At 38.3% G+C, this 18803-nt stretch overlaps 1 protein-coding gene across 2 annotated transcripts in view; it reads left to right on the forward strand.

Annotated features, from left to right (window-relative positions):
• Positions 1-18803, forward strand: part of SRRM3 (serine/arginine repetitive matrix 3) — a 777290-nt gene that overhangs the window by 742619 nt on the left and 15868 nt on the right. For both annotated transcript variants that reach the window (XM_069757291.1, XM_069757290.1), the window contains exons 13-14: positions 11510-11841; positions 12059-12280. In XM_069757291.1, the coding sequence (XP_069613392.1) occupies positions 11510-11841; positions 12059-12280 (554 nt within the window). The remainder of the gene's footprint in view (positions 1-11509; positions 11842-12058; positions 12281-18803) is intronic.

Raw genomic sequence — 18803 nt, forward strand, 5'->3', positions numbered from 1 at the left:
TGTAAAAAAATAGAATTCAGCACATTCTATTCTGCGTGGGTATAAATGATACCTTTAAAGGATATTGTCCTTGCCAAAAGTAGAGGTTCCCAGACAATAATACATTATTTTTATGGATAGGCATTATAATTTTGTAATATAAAGGAGCAAATGATAGCATACAGAGAAATATGTAGTTAGCCTTTATAATGTAGCCACTATGTACAGAACAGAGTATAAAGTAAAATGCCTTTATTCCAGCATTAACAGAATATGAGAGTTGCTGAATTATTAGATGTTTTATTATTATTATATTGCTGTTATAGAACATTATATTCGACTGCAATAATACTTTTTGAAAGACTATCACTTCTCGCAACCCCAGTCCACAGACCAGGTCAGTGATCTCTGGCCATAGACATGAGCAGCACAAGTTTCTTGACTTCCTGGGTTCCTTGGGTCCTCCTCATAAGTGTGCCGTGCGGTGCACAGCTGACAATGCAAAAACGTAGCAAAGACGAGCCCAGGATCCCGTAAGTTCAGGAAATTTGTGCATGTCTTGTCCGTGGCCACAGAGTTCTGACCTGGATAGTGGACCAGTGCTGCATGAAGCAATCTGCTCATTTTTTACTCTAGATCCAAAATAAATCCTCAGATTGTCTATTGCCCTTGCCTATTGCAGGTATTGCAGCTGAGATCATATACCAGAAAGAGGATGTGCTGCAATTTTAGACACAATGAAAAGACAAGATGACCATTATTGAGCTGTTTTCTTGCCCCCTAAAAAAATCAAAAGCTGGGCTTTTTTTTCCTTATTTCAGACACACTCAATCATTCGTTTTACAAAAACAATGCTGGAGTTTTACTAGTTTGACGTTTAGGATATATAGGCTAAAAGAAGAACTAAGTAATTGCAACACAAGGGACTAGTTGACTTCCCTTTTAAATAGAAAGTTTCCATTTCATACTGGTTGGCTTCCACTTCTGCTACTTTCTCTCTCACTTTCTTGACTCTTCTCCGAGGGCCTCCAAATTAGTCGGGGGTCCTTGACTTGTTACATATTTGTTTTGCTGGTGACACTGCATGCACATAATGTTTAATGAAAGTAATACAAAAAAGTGTCCTACCTGTTTCTTTTCACCTCCTCTTCCCTCCCTTAAAGTGGCTGTAAAATTGAATACCAAATTTAAAGATGGTCTAGTACATTAGCTGATGTATTTGATTCGAACAAGAAAACTAATTCTAGTGAAGGGATGTGAAACACATTACTAAAAGAGTCATTGTCTTTTTCCTCCATTCTGCACTCCAAATGTGGAGATTATTCTTTTCTGTTATTGTTCCATTCCTGTCTCTGACAGTTAAAGAAGGTAGGTATTTGTCTACCTCTGCACGTTCACATCTGAAGATGAGCCTGTTGAAGCACAATAGCTTTTTTCAATGTTAATGTTTGATTTCATTCAATTATTTTACTTCAGTTCAGTATCTGGTGTGTAATTAATTAAAACCTTGCAATAAAATCTAGATACATACATATAATGACCTAGCGATGTGTATGTTGGTATAATGTTTTAGCCACAAAAAATATATATTTTCTTTTTTTTCTTAGAACAATGTAATATCATATTCAGGTAATCTTACTGTTTCTTTCCCAACAACCTGAAGCTTTCAAAGTCAGTGCTTAGATCTCCCCTACTGTGGATGATCAGAAGTCCAGCAGGTCACCATGTTTTGTTTCAAAACCTGGCATGGGACCAATGGCTTTATGAACAGTAGGAGTGCGCATAGCCCTGTATTTATATACAAAGTTTGATGTTTTCTTTTTGATGTTGGTAAGATTTTCTATGTATTTGGTCCTTAAGACAAAGCAATTCAAACTTGTTATGGACCTAAAAAAAGTTAGGAATATTTATGCAGATACTGACAACACCATTTTTTTACTTACATTGTAGACTGGTGACTCATGATTATTATTTTTTACATTTTTATTTATTTAAAAAAATGTTTATTTGAGTCATCTATAATCAAAATGTAATAATCAGATTTTTGGGGGGGATGCCTTGTTTTATTCAACTTTATTGTTTTTACCTTCCCTTCCATTAAAGGGTTATTTATGGCATATCTACTTACAGTATATGCCATTAATGCATAATAGATGCTGGTTCTATCTAGGGAAAGGAGCCCCGTCACGCTCCACTGTCACTCGGGAAGTGGCCATGCATGTGCCGCTTTCTATTGATTTTGTGTGGGAAAGACAACCCATAGATTTTGGTGAAAAATGTGTAATATTCAAACTCTCCTGCAGAGGCACTAGAAGACTTGTTTTCAGGTTTCTCCATGGATTAGAGACGGTCGATGAGGCTCCTAGTGAGCCTATAATTGCAGAAGCCTTATAAGATAAGGGGGTTGTCCAAAGAAGAAAATCCCCAAATAACTGGATTGTTAAGGCTACGCTCACATTTGCGTAGTTGGGTGCAGCGTCGTCGATGCAACGCACAACGCATGTCAAACGCATACACAGCGCAGCGTTTTTTAACGCATGCGTTGTCCTATACAATTGAAGATCAAAAACGCCCCAAAAAATACATTAAGTCAAAAGGCGCATGCGTCAAAAAACGCGGCTCAATGCAGGCACCTGCGCCTTATGCGTTTTTTCACAGACACTAATGTGTTTTTTGGCGCATTTACGACGCAGGTGCGTTGCATGCGTTTTTCTTCGGAAATGTGATGCATCAAAACTGCAACCTGTAGCGTCGTCCGCGCCCTGTCTGGTGCGCAAAAAAAACATACAATGCATGACAACGCATACTGGCGCATGTCCATGCGCCCCCCATGTTAAAGATAGGGGCGCATGACGCATGCGTCAGTATCCGTCACCGACGCTGCGCCCAACAACGCAAATGTGAACGTAGCCTAAGATCACCTATATAACATCTCATTTCAATAGTGTTTTTTTCCATTTGACTTACGTGATCTACCTTATGCCTACCTTTTGCTGTGAATTGCTTACCCTGCATTTTTATGAACGCCCTAAAGGATACAAATTAAATCAAATTATTATTTTTTTTTAATTCAGTTGCAATTTTTTCCTTTACAAAAAATTAGAAAGAAATTCATTGAAAGTCAACATGTGTTGCATTTTTATTGGCGGCCAGTTACCAATAGAGAGTATCAGTCAATCATATTACCGTAAGTCTATTTGAGATTACTCGTATCACTGTTGCAGTAAACTATACAGAGTAAATGTACATAACTACGTAGTGGAACGGTAATGTAGTGGAACGGTACATGATGATGGTAGACAAAGTGTAAAATATGAAGCATGTAAGGTGTTTGAGAGCCTTGAGGCATAGGGATACACTTCCAGCTATCAGCATCATTATGGTCATATATATTTATGTGTGTAACAAAACACAAAATGAGAACAATATTCTGAATATTGGATATGAAATTTTACGTAATAGTAATAATAATTTGGATGTTGTAGATAAAAACAACAGGGTCATATTGGACACTTTGTTTCCATTAGACAGGTCTCCGCAGTGACAAATGCATGATCGATGGAGGTTTGACGTTTAGGACTCCCACTATCACAAGAACTTATGTGAATTGGGCAATAGCATGAACATGCATGATCATCACTCTTTTCACTGTTATGGGTGTACAAATGGGGTAGTGGGCATGCATGATCACTGCTCCCATAGACTGTAACTAAGGCAGTGGTCAAGCATAGGCGTAGTATTCTAGTAAGTTCCAGGAGTTGGACTGCCAGCTATCATGCATTACCTGTCAATGTATTCTTGGGATAACCCCTTTAAAATGTACTTTCCAAATGTTATTTGCATTATTATATAGGCACTTTTTTTGCAGTAAATGCTGATTTTGAATTAAGGCTCTTTGTTCAGAAATCCTACAATTTAAATATTGGAGATTTTTAATGTCACTACTTGAAGGTATCGTTTTATAGTTTCATGGTTGATAAGATTGAAAAAACGTACTGCCTATAGTCTTAATGTGCCAGAGGAAGGCAGAAATAATATGAGGCAGATGGTAATTGCTCCATATTAAGGAGAAAATTCCTTCCTGACCCCAAATATGGTAATTCGACTAGTTCACTGGATCAACTTTTCATCTCCAGAAATCTTCTACCCACAACTAATACATACGGTAATTATATTTAAAACTAATATATTTTTAAAGCTAATATATTTTTCAAGAAAGGAACTCACTCCCTACTCAAATTTGTTGATTTAATCAGCCATCACAACATAATATGGCAAAGAGTCTAAAAGGGATTATGTCAGCAGGTTTTTGCCATGTAGTCTGAGAGAACTCATGTACTGGAAGAAAGCCTGCTTACAGTGATGTGTCACTTACTGGGCTGTGTTTTACTGTTTCGATATAATCAGCACTTTATCAGCAGGAGATTATCATTAGAGGTCAAGCTGCCTCGTGCATCCTAGTCCAACCCTGCTACAAGCACTGATTAGCAGCTTTCTGTCACTATACATTGTCACAGAAAGCTGTGGTGTGGGTGGGGTTAACATCTGAACTCTGCTAGGTTTGCAGCAGAGAAAATTGTGGCTCTATCATAACTGCTTGAAAACAAAGTGATACAATGCTAAAATGAGAGTCTCTGTCCCTATATCATGCTGCTGTCACATTACATAGCAAAAACTTGCCGATAGATTCCCTTAAAATCTCAAACTTTTTACAATACAAAAAAAACCCCATTGTAATGATGGTGAAACCTTCTTTTCTCTAGATATAGACGATTCCCCTTGTCATAGCGTCCTGTCCAGTCAGATTCCAAGAAAATTGGCTTCATTCAAATGAAGAATCTCTTGACATATTCAGCATAGTATTGTTACTACATTTGTTCTTGTTTTTAAATATTTTTTTTAAACATGAGATATTTAAAACTGGGGTTGTTGAGAGAGAAAATCCTAGGTGACAGATTGCTGTTTTCTTCCTTCAATTCTGCTTTGATGTTTGATCATCTTTCCAATCAACATTCACAATAATAGATGGTGATCTCATTGGGGGCCCCACAACCAAATTAAACAAGCAGCCTCAAAAATTGATGCAAAACTATAAATGGGCAAATATTGCTTGTCCTACTTGGCACTACTTCTATGATAGATATTAGTTACCAAATGCTTAAAGTGGACCCGTCACTAGGTCAAAATATGCCAGTTTTTTCTTTTACTTTATCCCCCCCCCGCTTCCACCTTTTCTTAAAAAAATCTGCTATACAGTTCCAGAAATGCATGTTTTTGACTTAGCACTAATTTTCATGATCTTTACCAAGGGGGGCATGTCTCACTGAATTGTCTGTGAGCAACGCCTCCTTAGTATAGATTATAACCAGTAGCATTAAATTAAAAGTTTCATATTTCTAAAACCAGCCGGTAGATTTAAAGAAAATAAAACAAGCAAGAAAAACAAAACTAAAAAAGTTATACTCAGAGCATCATCAGGTATAAAATGAGATAAAAAAATTTGACTTAGTGACATATCCTCTTTGAGTGCTAGTTTATGCTATTGCTATGTTCTTTCTTTCTCTCTTTTTTTTCTCATTACTTATATAATACTTATATATTTTTAAAAAGCTTCACAGAGTGTTTTTCATATGAGCTCTGGTAATGTGTCTCACAATATAATTTATCTCTACAAGATTACATTATAACTTGGATGTGTAAGGTAAAGTAGAGATTATTTTTGATATGTGCAACTTAGTACGATTAAAATCAATGGTGGCAGACGTCGGATTAAAAGTACCGTATTTTTTGGACTGTAAGACCCACCGGACCATAAGAAGCACCTAGGTTTTAGAGGAGGAAATTAAGAAAAAAAACATTGAAGCAAAAAAATGGTCAATTCTGTACTGTATCCCCTATCCTGGTATATATGTTCTTCTCATCCCCATTCTGATACACATGGCCCCTCATCCCTATCCTGGTATGCACAACCCCATCCCAGTCTTGGTATGATTGGCCCCATCACGGTACTGGTATGATTGGTCCCATCCTTTTTCTTTTATAATTGGCCCCATCCCGTTCCTGGTATGATTGGCCCCATCCTGTTCCTGGTGTGATTTGTCCCATCCTGTTCCTGGTATGATTTGTCCCATCCTGTTCCTGGTATGATTGGTCCCATCCTTTTTCTTTTATAATTGGCCCCATCCCGTTTCTGGTATAATTGGTCCCATCCTTTTTCATTTATATTTGGCCCCATCCCTTTCCTGGTATGATTGGCCCCATCCTGTTCCTGGTATGATTGGCCCCATCACGTCCCTGGTATGATTGGTCCCATCCTGTTCCTGGTATGATTGGTCCCCTCCTTTTTCTTTTATAATTGGCCCCATCCCATTCCTGGTATCAATGGCCTCATCAGAAAAAAGCCATTACATTAACCTACACGGCGCTCCCTCGCAAAGTCCTGCTCCATTGCCAGCAGCTGCTTAATGCTTCTAAGCAGCGCATGGCAGGGACATCATGCACTGCTCACAAGCAGAGCACAGCTGCCAGAATACGGTACTCACCGGGACCGTTCATCACAGAGAGCGGTGAGTATCCTTTCCTCTTCAGTAGGGAGCACTGTCAGCCGGAGACTTCCTGCTGTGGCTGGCGGTCATGTGTGCCGATACTTAAGAGAAATGAATATTCAGAATATTCATTTCTCTTAAGTATCGACACACGTGACCTCCGGCCCCAGCAGGAAGCCGCTGGCTGACAGTGCTCGCTACTGAAGAGGAATGGATACTCACCGCTCTCTGCGATGAACGGTCCCAGTGAGTATTCGGGCAGCTGTTCTCTGCTTGTGGGCAGTGCATGACGTCCCTGCCATGTGCTCCTTACAAGCATTAAGCAGCTGCTGGCACCGGAGCAGGACACTGCGAGGGAGCGCCGTGTAGGTGAGTGTAATGTTTTTGTTTTTTTTAATCTCTCCTGATGAGGCCATAGATACCAGGAATGGGATGGGGCCAAATATAAAAGAAACAAGATGGGGCCATTTATACCAGGATGCCAGAAAAATTAATATGCATTGCCCTCCATGCCCATGGGTCTGGAATGCAGTGCATATTCATTTCTCTTTAGCAGCGGGCACAGGAGTTAGCTGGAGCCACCAGCTCCAGCCTCCTGTGACCCAATGCTCCTCCGAAACGGCGCCCCCACCTCCCCACCACAGCCAGACCCCATACATCCGGACTGTAAGATGCACCCCCCATTTTCCTCCACATTTTTGGGAGGAAAAAAGTGCATCTTACTGTCCAAAAAATACGGTAGTTGTAAGAATTCTATAGCTCGTTACTATGATAAGTTGAAAGATACTGTAGTTGCCAACTTCAGATGCTTTTACTATAGGAACACTCAGCCATCTGAATGTTTGATCTTTGGATCACAGTGTATTTTAGTGTCTTTTGAGTAGCATTACAAAGTTCTATGACTAGAGAACATTCAGTTAACATGTTTTCTCCTGCAACTAATTTCACCGTAATAAAACCTTAATTAAAAATGTTGGGAGACTGTAAAATGTAAAGAAAACAAGGATGACATTACTTAAAAATTTCTTCTAGCCATATATTATTCACATAGAATGCAGATCAGAAGTTGAAACTAGACATTTTCCATTTCATTTAAAAAAAATTAGCTCATTTAGAAATTGATGGCCCAACACATCTCAAAAAAGTTTGGCCAGGGCCATGTCTACTGTCGTTTACCATCCTATCTTCTTTTTACAACAGTCTGTAAATATCTGGGATGTGAGGAGACCAATTACTGGAGCTCTGGGAGAGGAAGTTGTCCCATTTTTTCCAGATGTAGGATTTAGCACCTCAACAATTCTAGGTCTTTTTTTTACTGATTTTCTGTTTAATAATGTGCCAAATGTTTTCTATTGGCAATAGATTTGGATTGTAGGCAGCCTGTTCACCTGAACTCTTCTTCTCTAAAACCATTCTGCTGTGATAGATGCAGTATGTGGTTTAACATTGTCTTGCTGAAATATGAAAGGTTTTCTTGTAATAGACGGTGTCTGGATGTGAGCATTTGTCATTCGAAAACCTCTATATACTGTTCAGCATTGATAGCGCCTTTAAAAATGTATATGCCACACATTCCGTAAGCGCTAATGCAACACCATACGATCAGAGATGCAGGCTTTTAAACTATGAGCTGTTAACAAGATAGATGATCCCTCACCATGAGTCTGTAGGACACAGCATCCATGGTTTCCATAAAGAATTACAAATGTTCAGTCATATGACAACAGAACAATTTCTCACTTTATCTGAGTCCATTTTATATGAGCTTTAACCCAGAGAAGTTGGCAGCTTTTTTGGATTGTGCTGATAAATGGCTTCTTCTTTGTATGGCAGAGCTTTCACTTGCATTTGTGTAGTGCACGGCTAACTGTGTTTACAGACAATGATTTCTGGAAGTATTTATGAGTCCATGCAGTGATCCTGTTTTAATGCAGTGCTGCCTGATGCCACGAGCATCCAATATTGACTTTCGGCCTTGTACACATGGATTTCACCAGAACCTATGCATTTTTTATGATACTGTCAAGGTATATTAAAAGTATTTGCAATTTTACACTGAGGAACATTTTCCTGAAATGGTTCCACAATTTTTAGATGCAGTTGTTCACTGATTGATGAACCTCTGACCATGTTTTTTTAGAGAGACTCTGCCTCTCTAACATTCTCTTTTTATATGTAGTCATGTGGCTTAAATGAAAATTGACCTTCCTGTTTTTCAATAGAACCTCTTACCTGTACAGCCTTTTGCTTACATTGTACCAACTTTTTGAGATGTATTGCTGCCATTGCTGTTTTTCATTACTACCTCATACTTGTCTTGCTTTTTTTACCCTGTCACAACTATGTTTGACATGTGTTGCTGCCATCAATTTCTAAATAAGTTATTTTTTAAAATGAAATAGAAAAATGTTTAACTTTCAACTTCAGTGGGTGTTCTACATGCTTTTGTTAATAAAATAGAGCTAAAGGAGACTTTCAAGTCATTGCATTCTTGTTTTCTTTAAATTTTACACATCATCTCAGGTTTTTTGGATTTGTGGTTGTAGATAACAAAAATTTTATTCGGCTTTTGCTTTAAAAGTAAGAGTCATCTTAGGTGCAAAAAGTGTCTAAAATACAATGTGAGCTTGGTTCAATATATGGTGTGACTTATGCCAGGATTCCGTCACATTTTGTTTGGTAATTCTCACCCATTATTTGTAACGAGTTAATCTTATGTATGACTCATATTTGTACTTTAGTGAAGGGCAATATATGGATAAGCTGCCGATAGTTTAGTGTTTTAGCATCAGGAATGCGATGAGGTGATTTTGTTTTGTAGACGGATAAGACAAATTGTACCCACAATGCACACTATAATTGGTCTATATCAGCACCCCATGTTTGAATACATCCCACTTGAATTTTAATACTGGTATTTGAACATTGATCAAAAGTTGTATGATGGGGCAAGTTTAGAGAGAACATTTTGTGTTCGGAATGTTATTCATTTGGTGATTTGTTGCTACTCTGTACCTTTTTGGGAGTTGTCAAAAGAAGCTAGTCAAAGCTTTAGTATTGTTTCTTACATGTAATAAATTACACATTAGTAGCATAGTTCTTGATTCCAACCCGCTCCAACAGTAGACATATATATATGTATTCATGATAGGTTTTAAAAACTATAAATGGTGCCATGCAATATGCAGTATCATTCCATGCTTTTATATTGGTCACTGTGTTAGAGATTTTACAACCTAAAGTCCCATATATCTTTCATGCTTTTAGTTTTTTTTTGTTTATTATTGTTATTATTCATTTTTGAGATTATTCATGTGGACCATGGGGTGATGTATCAAAACTGCTATACATTTCTTTTATTTAGCTGTAGATTTTGAAATGTAAATGCTAGCAACTTCTAACAATCTAAATTAATGAACACTTTTCCCAAAGAAATATACTAGTGTTCATATGTAGCCAATAATTGTTCATTAAGTACAATTTTAATTAATTCTAGTACTACTGTACATCTTGCAGTTGGCTTTATAAATAATAACTTAAATCTTCTATTTTCTTAGAAATCAATTTTGCTGTTTTTTCTACATCCATACTTACGAAATGTAGCATTATTTACTTTTTTTATATAAATTAAAGTATAATCAATCAACGATTTGCACGCATTACCCCCAAAACTTACTTTATGGGTAAATTAAGCCATTGTCCAGTCTTACATTTAAATGATTTTAGCGTAGGTTTGCCTAAGCAATTTGTTCAATATAGTGGCAGCAAATTTTATGGGAATTACCTATCATATATTTACCTTTATTTATTTTTAGATGTATTATCATATCAAAATTAACATAGTATTAGATATATATAGATCTTAGACATTATTATTTTGGGCATAAAATCCACTTTCCTATGAGAATGATGCCCCACATGAATACCACATTTTTTTCTTGCTTTATTTTTATTTTTTGCCATATTTTTATCCATAACATACAATATATGGTTCACTTTTTTATCTTAAGTTACTTAGATATCAATGTAAATATCAGTACAAAAATGTATGTTAAGGGCATACAAAATACAGTGCAGTACATAATGTAGGATTAAGTTGAGTTGAGCTCCACTACGTTACTGAAAGTACTAAAAGGTCACTCAAACCTCATGATTGGCCTATACAACCACTCTCAAATTACAGGCCAGGAAAGTGGGTTTGTGTGTTTTTTTTCTTTATTATTTTTTCTCTCTCTCTATCTCTCTTGCATTTTTGTGAATCTAATGATGCACTTATGTTGCCCCACTTTTCCCTTCTCTTCATACCTTACCTACTAAAGGAGGAAATGCCACTTTCTTGGTAAGTGGATGTTAACCAAGAGGGACTTAAATCAAAAAGATCACAGTGTGACAAAACTAAGAACATAGGGTGCTGATGGATGCTCAACAGTACTCTGCCGGAAAAAAAGGAATTCAGACAAACTAAAATGAAAAAAAAAGACAATTTATTTATTTCCAGTAACATTTGTGAATTTAAGTTCATTTTTATTTTCTTTATTTTATTTTCAACTTTCCCTTTTTCCCTCCTCAATCTCTACCAGTTTTTGTGCTGTTTTGTCCAGATGTCAATCTCACTCCTTACTATTATAATTCTTTTGTTTTGTCCTATCTTTTATTTATCGAAATTCATTTTTCTTTATTTACATGACTTTACATTTTTTTTATTCTTTTTTTATGTTAGGTCTTAGAGTTCTTTCTTCCCCACCTGCTCTTTAAAGTTATTTTCTGTTATCAACTTTTTGTTGCCTTTTGCATGCAAAGTTGCATGAGCTGCATTGTTGGGGTCGGAAGGCTAAGCAGAAATAATAGTCTCAGTGTAGAATCTCTGTGTTAACGTGCTGTATGCAAATGTGAGTTGACTTTTTTGCTAATTTTAGATGAATTCATACTAAAGCATCTTTCCCTTTTCTTCTTTCCCCTTTCTCTACTTTTTTTTCCTTTCATAGCGGGTGAATTCAGTATCTCCAATATCAAAGACACAATTGAAAGCGGAGACGTCACCTAACCGTCACAAGGCTAATAATCGTAATGATATTAGGAGTCCAAGATCTATTTCATCAAGTAAAGGTGGCCGTTGTTCATCAGATGATAAAAAAAGGCGCCACTCTAAGTCACCATCATCAGAGCGACATCATGGACGATCCAGAGGACGAACTAGGATGCACAAAGAGGCTTCGATGAACTCAGGAAGCCATACAGGCTATAGCAGTGACTCTGAAGGATCAGTATTTTCACATGCACCTGGAGTAGAAAAGACCCATGGTGCTTCAACAAAAAAGTAAGTTCATATTATTTTGATTTAGGTGTAATAATCAAGAGCCAAATTTTCTTGCATGAATTAACTGTATTAGATATGTATGATCATTAGGTTTAGGTACCAATTATACATACTTTTAATAGCATTTACAAACTAACCATAATTTAAACCTGTATGAATGTTAACTTGTTGCTAATATATTTCAATGAATACAATCATTATATATTATATATCCTAGACCAACAGTTAAGCATCGTCACGGTAAACAAAATAGTTGTTCTGAGTCTTCGGTGAAGCGTAATCATCAAAACTTTGATAGAAGGAAGAGTCCAGCTCGAAGCAATGGCAACAGAGGTAGTTCTTGGAGTTCAAGCTGTTCACCCTCACGTTCAAGATCACGGGACAAGAGATCGGCAAGAAGCAGATCTCGATCTCTCTCCCCAAAAAAGAATTTGAACAGGTAAAAACTATTCAATCTTCACATGTAATAAACATTTATTTCAATGTACTTTTAGATTAAAGTTGAAATGTACCAAATTTTTTGGTGTGTATTTTTCATTTAAAATAAATGATCGTTTTAATTTAAAAAGTTTAAAATGGAAGAAATTCTATTTTACTGTAGTATAGAATGTGTACTTGAAGTATCCCAAATGGCTGAACCAAGAGTTTTGGTTTTGCAGTTACTAAATTACTTAAACTGATGAGTATTTTGCGTGAAAAGAAATAGATATATTGGTTTTAAAACGTGCAAGTTAAATTTTGTCTCTTAACAAAAAGTGAAGAATGACGTTTCAGATTTTTACATTGTTTAGCATCTCACCTTAGATGTGGACTATCCATTAGAACTATGAACATAATAGCTGTAAATTATGGAACCCCCTGGAGAGAACTCAAGAGCAGATGTAAAGTGCATGTTTATTATACTTATGTATTGCATTTTATCACTGCATTGGTCTTAAAAACCCACATGCTGATTAGTTGATATATATCAATATATATCAGTATATATCAGTATATCAATATCAGTAGCAAGTGAAAATGCACTTCAGACACTTTGCACCATCATAATATTCCCCTCCTATAAACTGAGCATCAAATTGTAAAGTAAGTTGGATAAATTATCGTGTTAACTGCCATTAAAGTTGCAAAATTTATTACTATGGGCTCAAAAGTAATTGGACAAGCAAAGATAAGTAGAAATGCAAAGACTTTTTAATGCTTGGATATTAATAATTTTCAGCTTTTCATGACTGGAATACATGGGATTTGGATGTTTTGCCCCCAGCAGTTCACCCCCACCTGTTCGCCCCCAGCAGTTCGCCCCTGGGTATATTTACTTCACCTGTGGGAAGTTATACCATCCAGCTGCCATACCATCACCCCAGAGGACCCCTTTAAAGACCTTTCCCTTTACTTGGGCGCCCAGGGCCACAGACCGAGTCGCAGCCACCGTGACGTCCCCTTCAAGTACCGGGCCCGGTACCGAGTACCCCACTGCCTTGGCGGGTGATTCAACTTGGCATCTCGAACAGGATGTACCCGGGGGTGAACTGCTGGGGGTGAACTGCTGGGGACGAACTGATGGGGGCGAAACATCCTATAACCGGAATGCACAGACATTTCCAAATATCGGGTTTACAGAAGGCTAAATCGGGTTAAGGTCAAGTAATTGGCGTGGCCATTGAATAAAATTAGATTCAACACTAGGAATCAACTCTGGATGTGTTATTTCCTACATTTTTTTATGACATAAAACTCATTAACGGGCCACACAGAGCATGAAATGATTTAGCAGTCAAGAGTTACTTTTGAGTTTGTGAAATTGAATAAACTATGTAAAAATGGCTGTAATTTCTGAATAGTTAATTCAATATTTTGTAAAACCTCTCAAATTAAAGCTAAATGTCTATATTTCAATCATATCTTAAAGTGAACCTGAAAGCTGATACATGCTGCACAATCCACAGGCAGCATGTATAAGCCAGGTATGTTTGACTCTGAAAGGCTGCAGTGTTTCAGAGAGAAACACACCGTAAAAACTGCCAAGCACCAAACTGCGCTGTAGAATAGTTGGAAAGGCGGGTCCCCGGCGGCTTCTCTCCACCCGCTTCCCTGAATTGACAGATTTCTGCGCAGCTAATAAAGTATGTTTTTCTCTGAAACGCCTCAGCATTTTGAAATCAGATATACCTGACAAACATTTATTTGAAATACATTTATATTTAAAAATGAAAAACAAAGTTATACTTATCTTACTCCATTTCCATTGAAGCCCTCGTCCTCTGTAAAAAAAACAAACAGAAAATAATAAACAGCAGTAGTACTCAACTAACGCCCAATCCATTGAAGCTCTGGTCTCCTGTAAAACACTAAAAATAACATATCCCTCACCTGTCCGACATACTGTCCCACGCCATAATCCATATCAGCGATAAGTGGTTTTCAACCTGGACGGTGCCCAGATGTGACCGTCCAGGCTGAAGATAATGGGAGAATGAGCTGCTGTGAGCTCAGAGTCAGTGACTATCAGTGTCCGTAAGAAATTTCTTACTGTGAACTGCGGTGAACTCATTAAGCTCAGCGCTGCACCATGAGTCTTTCTCACGGTGCTAGCGGTGATCTCGCTGAGGTCACCGCAGCTCATCGGCCAGGCTCACACTGAATTGAACTGGGAATGCAGCCTCAGTGACCTGCAGTAACCTTGATAATCTCACCGCTAGTTATTGAAACTCTACTCACAGCAGCTCATTGTCCCGTGGTCTTCAGCCTGGATGGTGTCATTCTGGCACCATCCAGGTTGAAAATTACTTATTGCAGATACAGATTACGGCGTGGGACAGTGTGTTGGACAGGTGAGGGATATTGTTGTTTATTATTTTTATGTTTTTACTGAAAACAAGGTTTCAATGGAATGGGTGTTAGGTGAGTATTATTGTTGTTTATTATTTTCTTTTTTTTTTTTTACAGAGGATGAGGGCTTCAATGGAATGGGCATCAGGTGAGTATAACTTTATTTTTTATTTTTAAGTAAAACTATGTTTTTTTATTTCAAGTAAAGGACTTTAGTCTGGCTGTGTGTTTATGTAAAATCTGACTATGGGGTTAGTAATAGATAGGCATCTTATAGATGCCTCTCCATTATTAATCAGTGGGCTTTATGTCACCTGACATTACAAATGTGACATCAGCCACACAAATATTAATGGAAATTGCAAAGTCAGCTTACCAGTCTCTATGTTCGAACTCCCTGATGCCTGCCAACGCCTCGCACGGATCTGGTTGAGTAGCCATGATAATTAGAAAAAGGAAAGGAGGATCCAGCGATGGATGGAGGTGGCTAAAAATAACTTTTATTGTAAAGTTATTAAAATGAAAGCCATATAATGTCAGCATCAACACACTGTTAGGAAAGATCAACGTGTTTCAACTTGTGTCTTATTCATGATCTGACCTAATAACAGAAGGAACACAACTAAATAGTGTGTCCAATAAACCCATTGGTCACATAATTAAAATAATTAACATATGCTACTTAAGCAGGATGTTCAGCATTAATTAAAAAACAGACATGACAGACAACATTTGCATTTGGCAAATATTAATAATTATGGTAATCCTAACTGACCTAAAACGGGAAATGTTTATCCTGATTTTGTGTCAGATATTGAGAAATACATTAATATGACTTTTTATATAGGGTATGTAAACTTCATCTGTATATACATAGAACCTATATACACTGCTCAAAAGATTAAAGAAAACACTAAAATACCACATCCTAGATATCACTGAATGAAATATTCCAGTTGCAAATCTTTATTCATTACATAGTGGAATGCATTGAGAACAATAAAACATAAAAATGATCAATGTAAATCAAAATGAATATCCCATGGAGGTCTGGATTTGTAAAGATTCTCAGAAAAGAGGAAAATCAAATTAGAGACGGATCCATTTGAAGTGGAACTGCCTCGAGCCAAAGAAATGATGCTCAGTTGTGTGTGTGGCCTCCATGTGCCTGTATGAACTCCCTACAGCTCCTGGGCATGCTACAGATGAGGCAGCGGATGTTCTCCTGAGGAATATCCCAGACCTCGATAAAAGCATCAGTCAACTCCTGGACAGTCTGTGGTGCAACATGACGTTGGTGGATGGAACGAGACAAGATGTTCCAGATGAGCTCGATTGGATTCAGGTCTGGGGAATGGGCAGGCCAGTCCATAGCATCAATGCCTTCATCATGCAGGAACTGCTGACACACTTCAGTCACATGAGACATTGTTATGCATCAGAAGGAACCTAGGGCCCACTGCAGCTGCATATGGTCTCACAATGGATCTGAGGATCTCATCCCAGTACCTAATATCAGTCAAGGTACTGCTAGCTAGCTCATGGAGGCCTGTGCATCCCTCCAAAGAAATGCCTCCCCACATTATTACTGACCCACTGCCAAATCGGTCGTGCTGGAGGATGTTGCAGGCAGCATATTGTTTTACACGTCGTCCCCTGACTCTGTCACATGTGGTCAGTGTGAACTGCTCTCATCTGTGAAGAGCACAAGGCGCCAATGTCGAATCTGCCAAACTTGGTGTTCTCTGGCAAATGTCAATTGCCTTGCATGGTCTTGGGCTGTAAGCTCACCACTTGTGGATGTCAGGCCCTCATACCACCCTCATTCAGTCTGTTTCTGACAGTTTGAGCAGACACATGGATGTTAGTGGCCTGCTGGAGGTCATTTTTCAGGGCTCTGGTACTGCGCCTCCTGTTCCTCCTTGTACAGAGGTGGAGGTAGCGGTCCTGCTGCTGGGTTGTTGCCCTCCTACTGCCCCCTCCACGTCTCCTAGTGTGTACTGGCCTGTGTCCTGATATCTGCTCCATGCTCTTGACACTGTGTTGACAGACACAGCTACCCTTCTTGCCACAGGTCGCATTCATGTGCCATCCTGGATGAACTGTACTACCTGAGCAACTTCTGTGGGTTGTAGACTCTGACTCATGCTACTGTACAGTACCTCTCGGGTTAGAGCATTGACAAAATGCAAAAGTTACCGAAACAGCAAAAAAGGATGAGAAAATGGTCCGTTGTCACCAATGTCAGAACCACGCCTTTAAAGGGGTTGTCTTGCTAATTACCCATCATATCTAGTAGTTGTATGTTCCGTTTGTACAACAGCAGAAGAAATTGATTAAGAATCAGTATTGCTTCATAACTGGACAGTTTGATTTCATAGAAGTGTGATTGACTTGGAGTTACATCGTGTTGTTTTAAGTGTACCCTTTATTTTTTGAGCAGTGTATATGGTTCAGTGCAAAGAAGAGGAATATCCTATAAATACATTTTGTACGAAGGGAACCAAAATAAAAAGGAAAAGCTTTATTGTAAACTACAAAATATAAAAGAAGTTAAAATGTGGGATACCAGTAAATGGCACCACTGCACATAAATATCACAGGAGGTATTTATGGGACCATGCATTAATCCCTAAATTAACAATAAGGTAGAGCAAATAATACCATATATACGTACTAAGGTGTGCACCCAAAAGAAATGTAACAATATAGAATATATCAGATAAGAATCACACAATATGTGTAACCAATATGTAAATACCAAAGTATACACACATGAATGAGTAAATCTATCTATATAATCGTCTAAGGGGTACTTCCGTCTGTTTGTCTTTCTGTCTGTTTGTCTGTAGCGGAAATCAGTGACAGGCTTAGTCTGGCCGCAAATTGGCCCCTCCCTACTCTCCGCAAGTCAGTGCCCTCTCCCTACTCCCCTCTGGTCAGTGCCAGTGTGTCGCCCCATCCTGGACCAACTTTTTACTATTGATGCTGCCTATGCAGCATCAATAGTAAAAAGATATAATGTTAAAAATAATTTAAAAAAATAAAAAATTGTGCTATTCTCACCTTTCGACGTCTACCAATGCACTCGATGCTGCCGCCAGCTTCGGCACAGCTTTGTTAGACGCCAGAGGGTGAGTATATAACTATTTTTTATTTTTATTTTTTTTAACAGGGATATGGTGCCCACACTGCTATATACTATGTGGGCTGTGTTATATACTGCGTGGGCTGTGTTATATACTGTGTGGGCTGTGTTATATACTACATGGGCTGTGCTATATATTACGTGGGCTGTGTTATATACTGTCTGGCTGCTATATACTACGTGGGCAGTGTTATTTACTGCATGGGCTGTGTTATATACTGCGTGGCCTGTGTTATATACTACGTGGGCTGTGTTATATACTATGTGGGCCTTGCCATATATTACATCGGCTGTGTTATATACTACGTGGCTGTGTTATATACTACGTGGGCTGTGTTATATACGGCCTGGCTGCTATATACTATGTGGGCAGTGCTATATACTGTGTGGGCTGTGTTATATACTGCGTGTCCTGTGTTATATACTACGTGGGCTGTGTTATATACTATGTGGGCTGTGCTATATATTGCGTGGGCTGTTATATGCTATGTGGGCTGTGCTATTTATTAGGTGGGCTGTTATATACTGCTTGGCTGCTATATACTCTGGGCAGTGTTATATACTGCGTGGGCTGTGTTATATACTACGTGGCCTGTGTTATATACTACATGGGCTGTGCTATATATTACGTGGGCTGTGTTATATACTGCATGGGCTGTGTTATATACTACGTGGCTGTCTGTTACGTGAGCTGTTGTGAATTCTGTTATCGAACTCCCTCCTGTGGTCATGAATGGTACTTCGGCGAGTTCTGTCCATGGACTGCCTCTGGTGGCTGTGAGTGGTGCTGCTGCTTCTGAGGTTCCTTCCACAGGTGACGGAGTTTATTCGTTGGCTGGCTGCTCTATTTAACTCCACTCAGATCGTTACTCCATGCCAGCTGTGAATGTTCTTGTACTGGTTCAGTTCGCTCTTGGATCTTTCTGGTGACCTGTCTACTCCAGCAGAAGCTAAGTCCCTGCTAGTTATTATTTGTTCATTGTTT

The sequence above is a fragment of the Ranitomeya imitator genome, chromosome 3 (assembly GCF_032444005.1).
Source record: "Ranitomeya imitator isolate aRanImi1 chromosome 3, aRanImi1.pri, whole genome shotgun sequence".
In the NCBI taxonomy this organism is placed as follows: Eukaryota; Metazoa; Chordata; class Amphibia; order Anura; family Dendrobatidae; genus Ranitomeya; species Ranitomeya imitator.